The sequence below is a fragment of the Lissotriton helveticus genome, chromosome 12, assembly GCF_964261635.1.
Source record: "Lissotriton helveticus chromosome 12, aLisHel1.1, whole genome shotgun sequence".
NCBI lineage: Eukaryota > Metazoa > Chordata > Amphibia > Caudata > Salamandridae > Lissotriton > Lissotriton helveticus.
Genome location: NC_136073.1, coordinates 8,220,339 through 8,237,454, shown reverse-complemented (window position 1 = coordinate 8,237,454; position 17,116 = coordinate 8,220,339). Strand labels below are relative to the sequence as shown.

General features: G+C 48.8%; 1 protein-coding gene across 3 annotated transcripts in view; it reads left to right on the top strand.

Moving 5' to 3' along the window:
• ARID3A (AT-rich interaction domain 3A) overlaps positions 1-17,116 on the top strand; it is a 246,489-nt gene that overhangs the window by 86,694 nt on the left and 142,679 nt on the right. For all 3 annotated transcript variants that reach the window (XM_078670155.1, XM_078670157.1, XM_078670158.1), the window contains 2 exons: positions 6,957-8,047; positions 15,682-15,955. In XM_078670155.1, the coding sequence (XP_078526281.1) occupies positions 7,254-8,047; positions 15,682-15,955 (1,068 nt within the window). In that variant the 5' untranslated portion in view covers positions 6,957-7,253. The remainder of the gene's footprint in view (positions 1-6,956; positions 8,048-15,681; positions 15,956-17,116) is intronic.

Below are 17,116 nucleotides of genomic sequence, written 5' to 3'. Positions count from 1 at the left end.
TAAGTTTTTGTGGCCAAGGAAACTGGAACCAGTTGGCGGACTTGGAGGACCAACCGGCGGAAACAAAAGTGTCCCCCCGCCTATGAATAGGAATCAGGGACCACCAGTGTCAAGGTCTTGTATTTGGATTCCTGTGCTTGCGTGTCTTGGCATGCCGGTGTGTGTGGGAGGTGTCTGGTCTGTGGGCAGGTAGAGGTGGGCCACGCCTGCTGCATGGGGTGTCTTGAGCGCTTTGAGGGTGTGGACCTGTTTTTTCTTTCTTTATTCTGGTCGCCCCTATTTGTGTGTCATTTAGTTAGTAGGTCCCAGGTCAATGTATTGTCTTGAATTACCGCCATGGTACCTGGCTTCGGCGCGACACCCCAACCCCCCCTTCTCCCACCAGCACCAGGTAAGGTACATCCTGTAAGTCTGGTCAGGACTGCATTCCGTCCAGTGTTTAGCTCAAATTGTCGCAGATCAGGTTCTTCCCCCTGCAGCTGGTGTGAACTGGCCAGGTACAGAGGAGGGCCCTTGATAAGATTTGTTTAGGGATTGGTTGAAAAGAAGCAAACTAAATAATAACATGTTGAAGTATCCAGTGATGAATGTCTTCAGATTTTATTTTGTTGAATTTTCCTGTTCGGTTAGGAAAATTGTTTTTGGATCCATGATACATCTGTTCTTTCAAGGTAGACCATCTAGAGACTCACTTTTGAGCTAACCTTTGGCCAGCTTCCTCCCAGGGACACCTGTTCTTTTTAGCTGTGCCTCTTGGAAGGCAGCCTAATAACTTACCTATCAAATGGCTAAACGGAACCCGGTAAATTCCCTGTTTGCGTTCTCGACCATCAATAGTGCTCTCCCCCATGGAGGAGATATCAAATGGCTTTTGAAGTTCATATTGCAGCTCGGTCCCATAATGTGATGTTTCAGCCATTCTACTGAGGCTGGGCCCGCGCTGCTTCCTGGCTTGCAAGCGCTTGCTGTATGAATGCTGTGGTCTGCTGAATCATCATTTAATTGTGCATTGGGAGGATGCTCAGACATCTAGATTTAAAGAAATCCTGCGAAAGAAAGTAATGGAACCTAAGAACAAGTCTGGGCAACCAAGATGCAGATCTCAAGCCGCCACAGCGAGCCTGCGCGGTGGCGGTGCCAGCAGTCTACAGTGTAATGGGTAGCACAGTCTCGAGAGCACATCTTTGTGGTTACGCTTTGGATTGCTGTCCGCACTTTCGAGCCTGGCTTGTGAGACAAGGGTAGGAACCAGTTATTAATTTTCCCAGTGAACCTTTTCTGTATGCGATCTGTGCAAGGGTTGTATTGGGTCCTAGGGTACGCCCTGGGAATGTTCCTGGGAGAAGAAAGGGCACTTTCTGGTCTGTATCTTAAGGCTAGTCTTTGGCTAGGAAACCTTTTTTCCGGTTCTTCATAGTCGGGGCTGCATCCTAGGGCCTGGAGTGTGCCACGGCTGGCGCCTGTTCCACTTTTTAACATCTATTTTCCCACCCTGACGGACCTGGTTGAACGCTGCGGTCTTACTTTATTCTACTTTGCGTATGATACTCAAATCATCTTCTCTCTATCATCTGCTCCGGATCACTATTCTGTGTCCTTGAATGCCTGCCTGGCTCAAGTAACCTCATGGATGAACAGCAACTTGTTGAAACTTAAAGGAGAGGAGACTGAGGTTGCTGGAACTTGGAAAGAACGCGTCCCTGTGGGGACCACAGCACTGGCCGTACACTATGGGCGATATCTCTGTCCTGGCCATCACAGTCAATAATTTTGGCTTTTTAGTGGACACTAAACTTTCCATGAAGCCTCAGGTAGCAACGGTATATGTGCAACCTGGGTTGCGGCCTTGATACGGCCACTGACATTTATAGGGATACTCTCCGTTTCTGCCCAAAGAACTGTCATCCAGGCACTTACTTTGTCCAGATTGGAATACGCAACGTTCTTTATTTGGGGGTTGACGAGGCCTCCATGAGACGTATGCAGAACGTGACTGCCAGGCTGATTTACAGGCTGCCTAAACATGCATCGAGCACGTCTTTCCTCCATGAGCTTCACTGGCTCGCGTTGGAGAAACCCATCACATTTAAGGACTTGTTCAACGTCTACAAAGCAAGGGCAGGGGATGCCCCTCTCCATATTACTGGCCTGATCGTTGTATCAGCCTGTTTGCTCTCTGCACTCCAGCAATGCTCCCTAAACATTGATCCTAGGATCAAACTGATTCACATGGGTGGTCATCCCTTGGCCCCAAGCTCTGGAATACCTGAGATCCTGAACTTCGCTGACAACTAAAGACTTGGATGTTCTGAACTCGCTTGTCCTGGCGGTACCCTACCTGTTACTAAAAGCACCGGGAAACCCAGAGTCGGAGGCTGTAGCGCAGTTTAAGCATCGTAACAGCTAGGGCACCGGGCCAGGATCTGCTTGTGAGTGAAATGGCTGGAGAATCTTCACTCCAGGCTGTATGTGTAATTTAGCAATGGACTGGATCCTAGGAAACTCTGAGGGTGCTGGGACCTTTTCTAAGAGTAGTCTACATACAAGTCACGCTGCATCCTGAGGCAGCACTAGATGAGACTCCTCCGTGTGAGCTGTCCGGAGTCTCTGCACTGAACCCAAGGGCCATCCCATCCTCTGGCTTGGAGCGCAGGACGCAACCGACCTTTCGCCATTTGATTGCTTTGTGGTGTGAACTGGACCCTGGAGTGAAGGTAGTTGTCGATTCTCACTGGGTGTAGGATGGGCTTGCATGACTTCCAAATGTCACCATGTCATGAGTGACACCTTCAGCTCAGCCTGTCCTGGCTTCTCAGTCGACAGCACTTGGTGGTTGGGGAAGAGGGGGCTGGGTTGGTGGCAAAGAACGAGGCTGTCAATACAATATGTTGAAGGGGGCCGCCTCTGTTTGCATCTTCCCTAAACCCTACAAAAACCTTCAGTGTAACTAACCCCTTGCAAATTACTTCTTTTTAACCAAGTTGCATATTGCAGGTGTATTAGCTGCCCGCCCATTTCACCCCTTCTCTACCACCCCTGACACACCTTTAACAGAAGCAAAACAGAATGGAATAACTGGATTAGCGGTTATGTGGTTGAGCAGGTTTTACATACGCACGTTATGTTTTACAAATGCACCCCACTCCTAATCCTTTGAATGTACTTGGTTCTGGCAACGTTTTTTATATCCGAGAATCTCTCCTGGCTTGAAGAGTGTTGTTTCACCTGGCTTCTGGCTGTTTTTCTCCTGTGTTCTGCTGCCGTCACCCGGATTCTAGTAGCGTTGCTGCTATGATGTATCTTTGTCACCAAACTTTTTTTTTCAATTTGGTAGTTTTTATACAGCTCTTCAAAAGCCTGTTGAAAACCCAAGCTGCTTCAGGGTGGTCCATTCCAGGGCATCCTCTTGTCAAGGATGGCTGGTAGCATTCTTGTTTGTACTGTGAGCTGAACGGAAGTGTGAGTTGAGTGTGGGACATGAGGTTACGAGCAGCGCTTGAACCTTTCAGATTGGCCTGAAGAAGTAATGTAAGATGATATGTTATCTGCAGCACACCAATCTCTCTTCCTCTGCATAGGCCTGGTCTTTACTGCTCTCCAGAACTGAAGCTGCCTGTGGATCTTCTTCATTGTTGCTTGGAGTGACTTTTAGAGACGGGTCATCTGGACCGAGAAGCAAGTGCTGCTGGTGCCAGATTTCTGTAGGAAGGGATGGTCCAGAGCGAATCTAGTCTGGCACGCAGTGGTAGCAGTGTCCTGGTTTTACTTTGGAGGGGGTTCGCCGCGGAAAGTCAGGTGGGAAATGCAGAGAGCCTTTGGTGAGGTATGTTTGGCCTTCAGTAACCAATGTAGAGCTTTCAGAGCTGGATATATGAAGCCATATAAGTGTAGGTGTAGCTTGGCACCTACATTCTGGAGTATGTGCAGTAAGAGAGGGGTCCCCCTGGTGCAGCCTGGTAGATGTGACAAGACTAGGGCGTTAGTGGCCGGAACCCTGTGAGGGAATCCTAGATTACTGAAGATGCGTCACCAGGCTTCCATGGTGTGGATGGTACTTTCGATCACTTGCTTTAACCGAGGTGCTGTGGGCGTGCTGGCGTTCATGGTCCTTCTGAGGTTCCTCACCCCCATGGCAGTAATTTTAGATGTCCCGAATTTCCTGAGGCCAGGTAGCAGTAGGATGATGCTTTACCCAGTTACCACAGGTGAGAATCTCTTTGAGTTACAGGTGGCAGACCGGTTTACTTCTTGGAGGTACTGGTCCAGAGAACATGAGTCGAGGTTTTTTGGATTTTCCATCTCTGAGGTGAGCTGAGTGTCGCCTGTAAAGATTCACTTGTTTGATGAGGTTCTTTGAAGCACAGAGATCAGCTTTGAAGAGGAGACAGTGTGAAGTCTTTGTGCAAAGCAGAAAGACATTCCTTCCACGATGCTACAGACGTTGTAGTATGATACATTGATGCTGAGTTCTGCCTGGTAGATAAGTGCTATGGCTCTGTGTCGACCGTGACCTTCCCATATGGGGCCTGAGGTAGATCCATGTTACTTCCTGGGCCAAACCTTTTTGGTGGTCGAAGAAGAGGCTGTACTCTTAAAGTGTAGCATCGAGAGAGATAAAGGCGGGCACTTGGGTCTAGGCAAAGGTGAGCGCATGGGTCTAGGCAAAGGCTGATCCTTCCATGAGCGATCTCTTGGAGCTATAGCCTTGACCAAAGAGTTCATGGTGCAGTTCAAGGTCCTTTGGTCCGGCTCGCCCTTGCGTCTGGTGGCTTCATCCTCTGGTTCAGCCACTGCACCCTGGGTGTATCTTGCTGTCTTTGGCCTTTCCTGCACCCATAGTCGCTGTCCAGGCTCCACTGGGCACGGCCTAACACTATGGCTAGCCCATGACCAAAGAAGCTGCAGCCTGATGCGGCTCATGGGTGCCGGGCGCGTACCCTGATTATTTGGCCTACTGACTCATAGATGTATATTTGCGTCAATATAAAATCACAAAATGCAAAGGAACGTCTCATAGTAATACTAATATCAGCAATTTATTATTGTATTTCTTCAACAAACAGTCAGCAGGTCAAGTTCCTAAAGAATATTCCAATTTTTATTCCAAAATTGTTGCAGATGATTCATGTATTTCATTTCATAGGCTGAAAAGACTTCATGAAATGTAATATGATTCATCTGCAACAATTTTGGAATAACAATTGGAATATTCTTTTGGAAGTTGGCCTGCTGACTGTTTTTTGAAGAAATACAATAATAAATTGCTGATATTGGCATTACTACAAGACGTTCCTTTCCATTTTGCGATTTTATATTGAGGATTGTGGCCAGGAGCGGTGTGCTATGGAGAGTTGAGTGTCTTCTTTGGAAATTTTCAAGAAAAGTAACGAACAGTGACAATAGTGCACACTTTTCTTTGTCCTCACCGCTTTGCTTTTGATACAGTATATTTGCGTCACTCTAAATTTTAGAACCTACTAGTAAAATATATAACTTCTCGTAGAAATCTGGGAACCCGCACTCAGGCGCTTGTTGGGATGGAAGATGGTTTTCCAATGAGGCATCCCCTCTTCTGAGAAGGGAACGGTCCACCTTCCCACTACAATCGTTTTTACCATGGAGTTTGCAGCCCTGTCTGCGAACTGTATGAAATAAGATGGGTCCAGCTCTTCAGCCCTGAAAGTCTATTCACTTCCAAACACACGTACGGGAAATCCTCAATTTCCTCTCCGGTAAGGGTATATTTTAAGTTTAAACTCAGTGAAAAATTGCTGAAAAGGTTGACCACAGATCTGGAAAAGCACATTGAAGTAGCTGGTCTCTGCACATAGCAAGTTTACTGCCATTATTTCCTGTAGTACTTTGCTTTCTCTCATTGTCATTTGCCTATAGAAGCTAAAATTGAGAATTAATATTTAAGGACCTTTCCCCAAGCCCCCTGCCGATTGCATTTTTTAACCCGTTCTGTACCCTACCCCCTCACAACGTGCAAATAAAATTGAAGACATGTCAGTTGGGGCGTCTTTTGAGGAGCTCTGTTGAACTGCTTCAGAGTTAACAGTAAGACAAAATAAATGATGTTGCTACTTTAGGGACCATACAGCTGTAACTGTGGATATTTCGAGAGGATAAATGTTTTTTGGGGTTTGGCGCAGACACGGTTACCACAGTAAATAGAGTAGCATGTAGCCAGCCTGGTAGGAAGAAGGTGTAAGGAAGAGTTATTTATGCTTGAAGAATGGAATGGGGCTATGGAAAAATACCCCTATGCTGAGGATACAGGAAAGAAATGGGGACAGGATGTGGCTAAAGGGTTCGCACTTCGCTCAAATCCCCACGAAAGTCTTTGACATTGAGGGTCTTGACGTAGAAGGATTAATGATGAATAAAACGTTTGTCAATGTAGGTGAAGAGAATCCATTAGGAGACGGTGAGACACACCAGTTTAACAAGGGCCTGCGAGTACAGCGTGAAGGCTTTGGAGCGCTCTCTTTTTCTTTGGGGAGCGTTGTCTGTTTGAGTTCCACGAGCCATGGGAGGTGCAGCCAGTTCTTTCCCGGTGCTGGAGCACTGGGATGGCTCTTCGGTGTCTTACAAGATAGAACTTCATCATAAAATTGGTCGACCTAGCGGACCTGAAGTGACAAAAATATAAGGAGACTGATGCCACAGATTCTTTGGGTAGAACGAGAAGAACTTGCGGTGAGTGTTGTAGGAACCTGGAAGTAAGCATGGCCCCCAGTCCTTTTTTCAGGCCCTTCTGCCGATTGGTTTGGACTGCACCCTGGTGCTGCTAGTAAGGAGGCACCTGGGGCCCAGCAGGCGCTTAGTTCTCTTGGCTGGTTCACTGTTTTGAGGGAGATTACCCCTTGGGTGGGTTGTCAGTGCTGCAGGAGAGTCTTCGATGTTATGGTGGGTGCAGTCTTTCATGTCTCTTTGTTTCTCCCTGTCCACAGGTGTGAAGATCTGGATGTGCCCTCCTCAGTGGACCTTCTCTGGCTGCACTCCGCAGCGGTGCAGTGACCTGCTACTGAAGTACTGAGCAGGATTCTGGGGACACCTGGGGTTAATTGAGCCACTGGTGGCCATGTGCAGGACTCTCGCCACAGCTGAAAGAAGCCCCTTCAGGGTGTGATTGGAGCCACTGCTGGTGGCACCCCAGGTCCTGCTTGTGACACCACTGGTCCTGCAGACTGCTCTGCTCTTTTGCTGCTCCCCTTTCTGGAGTTAGTCCGCTCCTGCCACATGTGCACATGAGACACCTGGGCCTGCCTCCGCTTGCTCCTGTGGTGGCATCAAAAGTTGGAAGAATAAGGGAGGAGGAGGCCCAGGCCGTGCGGCAGTGCCAGCCTGCTGGCCGCCCCCGAGCCATGAAACTACAAGCAGTGATGGAAAACCTGCAGAGACAGCAGCGAGCCCGGCTGCAGCAGGAGCTTGAGGCGCGCCAACAGCAGGAACTGGAGACAAGGCAACCGCAGCAGGAACTGCAGGCCCGCCAAGCGCCGCAGCAGGAACTGCAGACCTGGCAGCAGCCGCAGAAGGAGCCACAGTCTAGACACCTGCCAGCACAAGAACTGCAAGCTAAACAAGCGCCACAGCAGGAGCCGCAGGCTAGACCAGCGCCACAGCAGGAGCCGCAGGCTAGACAAGCGCCACAGCAGGAGCCGCAGGCTAGACAAGCGCCACAGCAGGAGCCGCAGGCTAGACAAGCGCCACAGCAGGAGCTACAGAGAGAACAACACGCGCCTCGCACCAGCCCTTCCTCCGCTAACCAGAACTACTCCCAGCCCGGCCACCCTGGGGGGCTGAACCTTTCCCTCGGAAGCAGAGGGGCCTCGGATGAGTGTGAGCCAGAGGCGGTGCGTATCCAGCGTGCACAGGTGGCCGCCTTAGCTGCTATGAGGGCAGCTGCTGCAGGACTCAGCCAGCAGTCCAGCCCAGGGGTGTCGGAAGAGAGCCTTGACTCTGAGGATGACGAGCAAGACAGGGACTCCTATGCTGAGGACCGCCTACAGGACGGGGGGTCCGAAGAAGACGAGGACGAGCGGTAAGTGCAGGGCCTAAACTGGGGCGGAATGAGGGTACAACTTAAATTGCAGCATAAATCATGCCCCCACTGCCCCTCCTACAGAATCTAAAGCTGCACCGCACCATGCAGTCTCAACCCTCGCTGCAGCATGGAAACCTCACAATAGCCCAGTGGAGATATTTAGTTTATTTGATGTTGTACTGCGTCATCACACTTGAAATGGTGACCGACCAGTTATAACCAGGCTTGCATTGGCTCAGAAATATCATCTCAGCGGAGTCCATCGTTGTGAATGTGCACTCACCTTGATATTTCGGGAGCCCTTGTCGTGTTTTTTGATATTCATGTAGGTCAGAGTTTCGGGGGTTGCTTTTTTTTGGATCAATTTTTATTGACATTTCCAATACTGAGAACAAAAGAAAGGCAGCCATGAAATACACAGTATAGCAAAACTCATCACCTTCGGACAATAGGAGGCACAAGCCAAGGAAATCGCCCATAAGCACAATGTGTCCTGTATAGGGAAAAAACTTTTGTAGGAAGGAGAAGCTGACACATACTTCAAAACGGTAGATGTAACCACTTGCCCCCCTATCTTCTCAAACTTTTCAGGGCACCGCCTGGCCTCAAAGAGGGGCTCCTCCTGGGCTGAAAACCAGTCCACCCGTCTGCGCCGTTTCGGGGGTTGTTAATGTGAAATCCAACTTTTTCATTTGTTTTTGTTGCACACCAAAGCAACTTTGACGTAGCTTCAAAACACTAGTTGAGCAGTAGAGGGAAGCTCGGAGTGCTGATCAAAGGTGGGTGAACGAGACACCAAAGGTGACGAAGGGTTATGGTGTTGGGAATTACCCATATGTTGGGGACCCCGGAGTCCCTAAATATTTAAGACCTAGACAAGACACCATGGCATTACAAATATTTGTAAGGAATGCCTCCCTCACCACCCTGGGTGTCACGCTTATTGGCCATCCTCGCTCTCCAATGCGGACAGGCCCCTGTATTGGCAGGGAGTGCTTGTGCATGAAGGTGGGGAACGGTATCCTAGTAGTGGAAAAGCAGCGAGATGGTTAAAAACATGTAGGATGCATGGGAATGGCTATTGCTCCTGCATCTATTAGATCAACATGTTTCAGCCAGAGGCCCTGGAACAGGGTCTAAGCCTTTCGCCGGGACAGATATCCCTACTTTCCAAGTCTACAAACAATCCTACAATCCAAAATCACCATGCATACTCCTAATCCCCACTCTTCTCTTGCTGCTGGAGACAAGTTTGCTTATTCAGTAGATCTGAGAGGTCCCTAGTGTGAGCTTAGGAGAGCCTCATGGAGGAATACGACTAGGGGAGTCTTGTAGTCACACATTCGTCAAAGCTCTCCGCCTGCTGCTGCTCCAAGATCAGCACCTGTATCCTGCCCGCGTCAGCTTGACACCCAGGGCTGTGTGTGAGGCCATTCCTTACAAATGTTTGTAACTCCCTGGTCCTATCTATTTCATAGGTAGTTCGAGAGGCTTGGGCCCTTTGTAAAGTCATATCTCCTTTGCCTTTTTCGTGGTAAAACTTTCTTTCCTTGACGACCTCCCACTCCCCTCCCCCTTCACTAAGGGGATTATAAAAGACTTTGGTCCTTCTAGAACAAAAATGTGCCAGGGATTTCCCTTTGCTCTCTGAGGAGGCCGATGGAACACTAATGGCAGCAGCCTCGTTCTTGCTTAACTGGGAGGCTATATTTAGAGTCTTCTGCAAAAGGATCCTTTTTTTTTAGAAACTTTATTTATAAAATTTTCACAACAACTTGAGCGGTCAGATACAGAATCCATCGAGATGATATCCATCGACTTATTCTCATTTCACGCATAAGAGCCCCAAGCACTTAGCACAGTTGAATACACTTTACACAGCCTAGCAGCGGATTCAGCATCATGTAGAAATAGGGTTGACACAAGCACCAGCGTTTACATACTATTGTCACCATCAGACTCACTAGTCTGTTACCTGCCTAACCCCGCTGGATTCAACAATTATCTACATAACTCTCTCCAACTTGCTATGTCCTTCTCCAACTCTTCGGCCCTGTGGCAGGCCTTCATATGCAGTTCCTCGGCACTGACCACTCGCCCGCATCTCTCATCCAATTCATGAAAGAGGGGGCCCAGTCACCCATCCAGCAAATGGCAACCCTCCGTTAAGCCAGCACCAGAGATAGTTGTAGTAACTTGCGGGCCATTTTCCTCTTCTTGTGTTGTGGTACCAACTCTAAAAGGCACTGCTCCGGCATAGCTTCCAGGGCGATTCCCACCCTTCCAGGGAGCCGCACTACATCAATCCACTACTGATGAACTTCTGGATATTCCTACGCCAGATGCATGAACTGCGCATGGGCTCCATGACATTCATGCAAACGGGAGGTATCTATACGATGGAGCCTCGCCAGAGTCCTGTTCACCAGTTGCAAGAAATGATAGTGCAGCAACTTCAACTGGGCATTGCAAGACACTTTACGTGTTAGCATGCAAACTCTCACCAGCAATGCCACCTGCAAATCCATGGTCCATGCATCCCACGCTCTAAGTGCCAAAGATCCTGGGTCCGCCCTCATCGCCTTGTACAACAAAGACACCAATCTGCGCCCACCTCCAAATGTTAGCAATATGTCCAAAGTCTCCGTGTTCTGGGGCATATCTGGATACACGGTCCATGTCACCTTAGCCACTTCCATCAGGCCAGCATATTGAAGATATTGCCCCTGTCCCAGGCCAAACCCTTCACACGCCTGTTCGAACGTAAGGTAGGTGTCATTAATATATAAATCTGCCAGTACCATGCAGCCACCCTCTCTCCGTGCCTGGAAAGACATGTTCTCCACCACCCTGCGCACAGGGACTAACTGCCAGATGGACAATTCCGGATGGAAGGGAGCCCGCCCCATCACTTGTTCCACGGCTTTTTGCCACAAGCAGGTTGTTTGCCGAACCACATACATCAGCTCCGCACTTGCCCCAGCACCCTCCATCAAAATCTTAGGGAGATCCTCTGGCTGCACTCGCCCGGCAAGTAAACGCTTTTCCCAATGATCACCCTCATCCAACCACTGCACAGCATGCTGGAGGTGTGCCGCGTAATAATAAAGATCGAATCTGGGTACACCCAGTCCACCCTCCTCATACCGCTTCTGAAGTACCCTCAGCGCAACCGTACTACGCTTTCCTGCCCAAAGCAGGGTCACCAGGAGAGAATTCAATTGCCGAAACACTTTCGCTGGAATCGGGCACAATGCATTCTGCAAGGCATATAGGCATCTCAGCAGCATCACCATCTTTGCCACAGCTGTTCTACCCGTTAGGGACAGCGGCTGCGTATTCCAGAATTCAACGGAGCGCCTCAGCGACTCAACCACCGTATTCATATTTAGTTGCAGCAACTTGGCATCCCCACGAGTCACCTGCACCCCTAGGTATCTGAAATGGTCCGTCTCCCGTCTCAATCCCAGGCTAGGCAGCTCCCCAGCCTCGCTCTCTCTCAGTCCTGATAGGGGGAACGCCAGGGATTTACACCTGTTCATGCGCAGTCCTGAATAAGTTGCAAACTGGTCCATTAACCTCCGCAATTACTTTAGAGCCTCACTCGTAGACGTAACATAGAACAATACATCATCAGCATAGAGCGAGATAAGGTGCTTACTGTGCCATGCAAAAGGATCCTTCGTGGAGGGCATGCAATATCAGCCAAACGTGTAGAAATGAGTAATCTTAACGAAAAAGTGAAGTATTTTTGTTGGTCAAACATTAGACCACCTGTATAACATACCACACAAAACAACTCCAGAACATAATCCATGATGGGTGACACGTGACAAAAGGTGTTGTTGGAACATAACAATAGATGGGTTACTTGTTTAGAGTGTTCAGTGAGGGGTAGAAGATCCTGCTGAGACCTTGATCATTGAGTATGAGCAAACCGTTCCCAAGCTGTGCTCCTTGAATGTGTTCTATCCAAGCTTTGCTCTCTCCATGGACGGATACCTTATCAAAGCTGTGCTGATTTCATGTAGGGACATTGTACTCTAGCTTAGAGTACAGTCATTTTAGTCGAGCTGTGCTCGCTGTGTGTAGCAACGTTGTACCAAAGCTGTGCTTGTGCATGTAGGGGCATTGTACCCAAACTGCACTAGCTGCATGTAGAGACTTTGTACCCAAGGGACATTGTACTCGAGATGTGCTCGTGGCATGTAGGGACATTGTACTCGAGATGTGCTCGTGGCATGTAGGGACATTGTACTCGAGCTGCACTCGCGGCATGTAGGGACATTGTACTCGAGCTGCACTCGCGGCATGTAGGGACATTGTACTCGAGCTGCACTCGCGGCATGTAGTGACAATGTACTCGAGCTGCGCTTGCGGCTTGTAGGGACCTTGTACTCGAAATGTGCTCCCTATGTGTAGGGGCATTGTACTCGAGTTGCCCTCGCTATGTGCAGGGACATTGTACTTGAGTTGTGCTCACGACGTGTAGGGATATTGTGCTCAAGTTGTGCTAGTGACGTGTAGGGACATTGTACTTGAGGCATGTAGGGACATTGTACTCGAGTTGCGCTCGCGGCATGTAGGGACATTATACTTAAGTGCGCTCGCAGCATTTATGGACATTGTACTCGAGCTGCGCTCGTGGCATATAGGGGCATTGTACCCAAGCTGTGCTCGCTGCTTGTAGGTGCATCGTCCACAAGCTGTACTCATGCGTAAAGTGACATCGTACCCAAGCTGCGCTCATGCATGTAGGAGCATCGTACCCAAGCTGCGCTAGTGTGTATGGGTCATCGTACCCAAGCTGCGCTCGCGTGTGTAGGAGCATCGTACCCAAGCTGTGCTAGTGTGTATGGGTCATCATACCCAAGCTGCGTTCGCTGCCTGTAAGGACATGAGACTTAAGCTGTGCTCCCCAAGCTGCGCTTATGTTTAGAGGCATCTTACTCAAGCCTTGCTTACTAAGTTTGAGATCGATATCCAAGCTATGCATCCTGAGTATGGAGAGACTATGTACATGTTCGGCTTGCTGAGTGTGAGTGGGATCATGCAGAGACCTTGCTCGCTTTCTTTGAGATCGTACCAGTACGGCGCTCTCTGGTTGTGAGATCGTTGCCACACTCCACTCGCTGAGTGTATCGAGCTGATCATGATTCAACACTGAGTTTGCGGTGGTGATGAGGCTCAGGCTGTGCTCAATAAACGTATTGAGATGAGGCGAAGGCCTTGTTTCCTAAGCTGGGGGATGTGGTAAAGTTCGGTCATGTTCAGCCTGTGTAGGCCTGATCATGCTTTTATTGTGCCTTATGAGCTGTTCATACCTGAGCCTGATTTATTTTTATATATTTTGTTTAATGCATGGCACTCCTAATGCCCAGGCCTTGCTTGCAGAGTGTGTTGAGAAGATAAAAGTACAGATCGTGTACACTGGGCGTGATGTAATGTCCAAACTGTGCTTTCGGAGACAGAGGAGGTGGTTGTGCCAAAGCTGTGAAAAACGCATTATGAAATTGTGAATAATACCCACCCGTGGTCTCAAAGATGGAGAAACTCATGCTCCGGTTGATGTCCCAGCTTGTGGTTACCTTTTTAGGTCTCGCCTAGCGTTGCAGCGCATGCGCTGCTTGTTCAGTGAGATCTATTGTCGTTGGGTTGTTTGTGGAAGTGGGGTGGAAACTCCGCCTCTGCTTTTCATTGACGTGCGTCACACTTCATGTTAGATGCGCGCCTTTCATTAGCAATGAGGCTTTTTGCTCCCCTCCCTGTCTCCTTTCCGGCTCGCCCACCGGGACTGGAAATTATGAACACGCAAGGTGTCTCTTTCTCTCGCGCACAGCATGTCTTACGCCTTGTTGCCTTTAGGACTCCTAACAGCCGGCCCCACTAATGCGTATCAGTGACCAATCCAACCCTGTATTTATCCGTAATCTTCATCGCTTCTTTTTGAAATATGTAACCTCTAATGAGTATGTAGTTTGCAAATACGTAATTCTCACCACGAGTAACAGTAGTGGCTATACCGATTCGTCTTCTACTACGAGGATACTCAGAATTTCTTATGTAACGTTCTTAAAATCGTACAAATAAATATAGCGCAGACTTGACTCCAAGGCATTCGTTCCCCCTTTCGAATTTGGCATCTCTGGCCATTACACCACGGTACTGAACTGAAAGTACTTAAAGAACGTTTCCCATAAAACTACACAAACTAAAACGCTTGTGTATTTACAGAGAGCACCCATTCATGGTGTATGAAGTGCCAAATTTGTTTGGGATTTGAAAATGTGACTACAGTTTGGAGCACATACGAGTCACTGCAACACCCCTCTGACATGGGTTGCTGCTGCTGATACTGGATTGCTTCCGGTTGGACTTTGTGCTTCACTTCCGTTTCCACCGTTACCAGTAGCAGCACAGGTACTGGATGCGGGTAACCAGCAGCCTTATGTGTCCGGGCCCTACAATTACCCACAGCAGTCGCATCCATTGCCCCTGCCCCCGTAATGCAATCCCTCCTATGCCTCCCAGCCAGACCCTCCGCAGTCAGGAGCTTCAGGGTCAATCTGAACCAGGTATTACTGCGGGGGCGCTATGTCATCCACCTCCTTGACTCCTCAGAGTCACGAGGTCAAGGTGCTGAGTACAACCACAGGTATTTTTGACAGGGCGCAAGCGAGTTCACACACTGGCAGATGTGCACATGCTTCTTATGACTGTATATACACATACATCCTACTCTGTTTAAGTCATTCTAACGTTTGGTTCTGTAACACTTTGTGCCTGACCGTAATAAGGCCTCTAGACCAAACTCCTCCCTCCCCCTTGTCTATCATCATGTGATACACGTGTCATGCCCAAAAGGGTCTTCTCAGCCCAACAGTGAAGGTAATGTCACCTTGTGTAAGATGGATCTCTTTGGTGCAGGTGTCTTAGTTGACTTGCTGCCTGTTGTAGACTTCTTCCAAAAGTAATTGAATATGGACATTTGCAGTTATGACGGGTCGCTCTCAACTGGATGGATATGTGTTGGATAAAATAAGATTGTTATACAAATAGGAAACTTCAGACAAAATGTTTAAAGTTGCCAAAATGAAAGGCTGTCGCTAACGCTCATTCATATTCTCATCAGCATTTTCAAGGCATCACTTGGCAGTTTCTGTATTCTATAATATCTTGTATACTGTGGTATGTGTGATCCACTGCTTTTCAATTGGCTTTGGTGCTTTGCAGTTGCGGCCTCTGAAGGCCTTTAACAGGGCTGTTTTAGATCGTAGTGAAAATAGGTGGAGCAAAAACACATTGGCTTAAATGTTAGTTGCTTTAGGCTCGATTTCCAACTGCTAAAACAATGTGAGCAATCCTCAGAAATATTGTCTGTGCCTATTAATAACCAATTGTTTCTCTTTCGCATTCGTGAGAAATTAAGCTATTGTCATTTACAATGCCAGTAGCTCAAACTCTCCTAAATGCGAAACCTATTGCATTGCAATGCTTTTCATGTAGTGCAGGCAAGGGCTGAGCTGCAGCGATACGACTTCAGGGTTTGATAAAGTAATGTCAATGAACTGATGTCTTCTGGATTGGCTATTCTTGGCCCGCTCGCTTGACATTTGCTTCTTTTTGACCAGGAAGCGCAAGTGGGATGAGGATGACTTTGAGGAGGACATGGAGGAGGACTACGATGATGAACTGGATGAAGGGCTTGTGATGGATACTGGCAAGCCTAGCAAGGGACCAGTTCTTGACCTCAAACAGACGCCGCAGCTTTACAGGAGCGATGCACCAAGGCCGTCCGGCGGGCTGGAGCGTCTCTCATCTGGGCTTCCTCCTCTGGGACACTCTCAGCTCGCTCCTCAAGCTCAAGACCATGGGGACTGGACATACGAGGAGCAGTTTAAACAGGTATGTGGCCAGTCTATGCAGGGGGACAGTACTGAGGGGTGTGTGTGCGCTGTTAGCTGCTCTAGAGTCGAGTATGACGGAGGATTGACAGGGTTTTTTCTGATCTCCAAAGTCATGTTTCCTAATTACGACAACTGCGGCGAGTGCGTAGGATGACTGGTGGCGTAGGACAGGAGTGTAGTTGAGTGGGGTCAGTAGCATAAAGTTATAGTTGGAGAATTTGATGTTTGGGAGATGCAGTTGTTAGACAGGAAGAGTAGGGTACAGTGGTATGGGTGGGGAGAGTTGTAGTGAGGCTGCAGGAGAGAGGGCGGTGTAAGGTAAGCTGTCGTTGATGTAGTGTGCAAGACTGCAGAGTGAGTAGGAGAAGACGTCCAATGCTGGAATTTAGGCTGATGATGTTGCTCACAAGGGGAGTGAATGGAAGGATCTGGGAGTCCGATGTTTTGTGGTGAGTTGTAGCTCCAGGGATGTTTGCTGAGAAAGAGGTACAAACTGTTGGAGATGCAAGAGTCTGAAAATGTATGTTAAGGAAAGTGCTGGTTGAGGTTCGGTGTAAGGTTGGGGATTACCTTTTGCCTTGCAAGTGCCCGAAGGGCAGTGACCGGTTTGCTGGTCTAGTTTTGAGAAGGTGGTGGTGCCTATTTTGTGTATCTCATTTTTGACGTGGTTTAAAGATCACCAGGTTGGAGATTCCAATCAAAATCAAATCAGGTGTTTGTTAAGCGCGACTACTCACCCGTAAGTGTCTCAAGGCGGTGTGTTGGGGGGGGGGCTCGCAGGTTCCAGTCCATTAAGAAGGGGGTCTGTTGAGGCACAGGTGAATCCTGCGGGTGGAGGAGGGCCTCGAACACTCGAGAGTGCAGGGGCTCGGGGGAGGCCTCACTTAATGGTGGAGCTGCGAGGAAGGTAGAGCAATTTCACTGACAATGAGTCCGTGGTCTTGGTGCCTTCATTTTGTGCAAAGAGCCGTGGTTTCTGTGCCCTGGGGACTCTCTCTGGTCCTGTGGTGATGGCCAGGGGGACCTCTGAATAAGTGAAGGAAGCCTGCTAGGGTCTTTGTCAGAGGGCGCCTGTGATTCTGGACTGCGGTACGCTTTGCGGGTGCAAACCGCACCCCACTCTGCTCGTGGTTTGTGATTCACACGCTGTGGCCTGGGA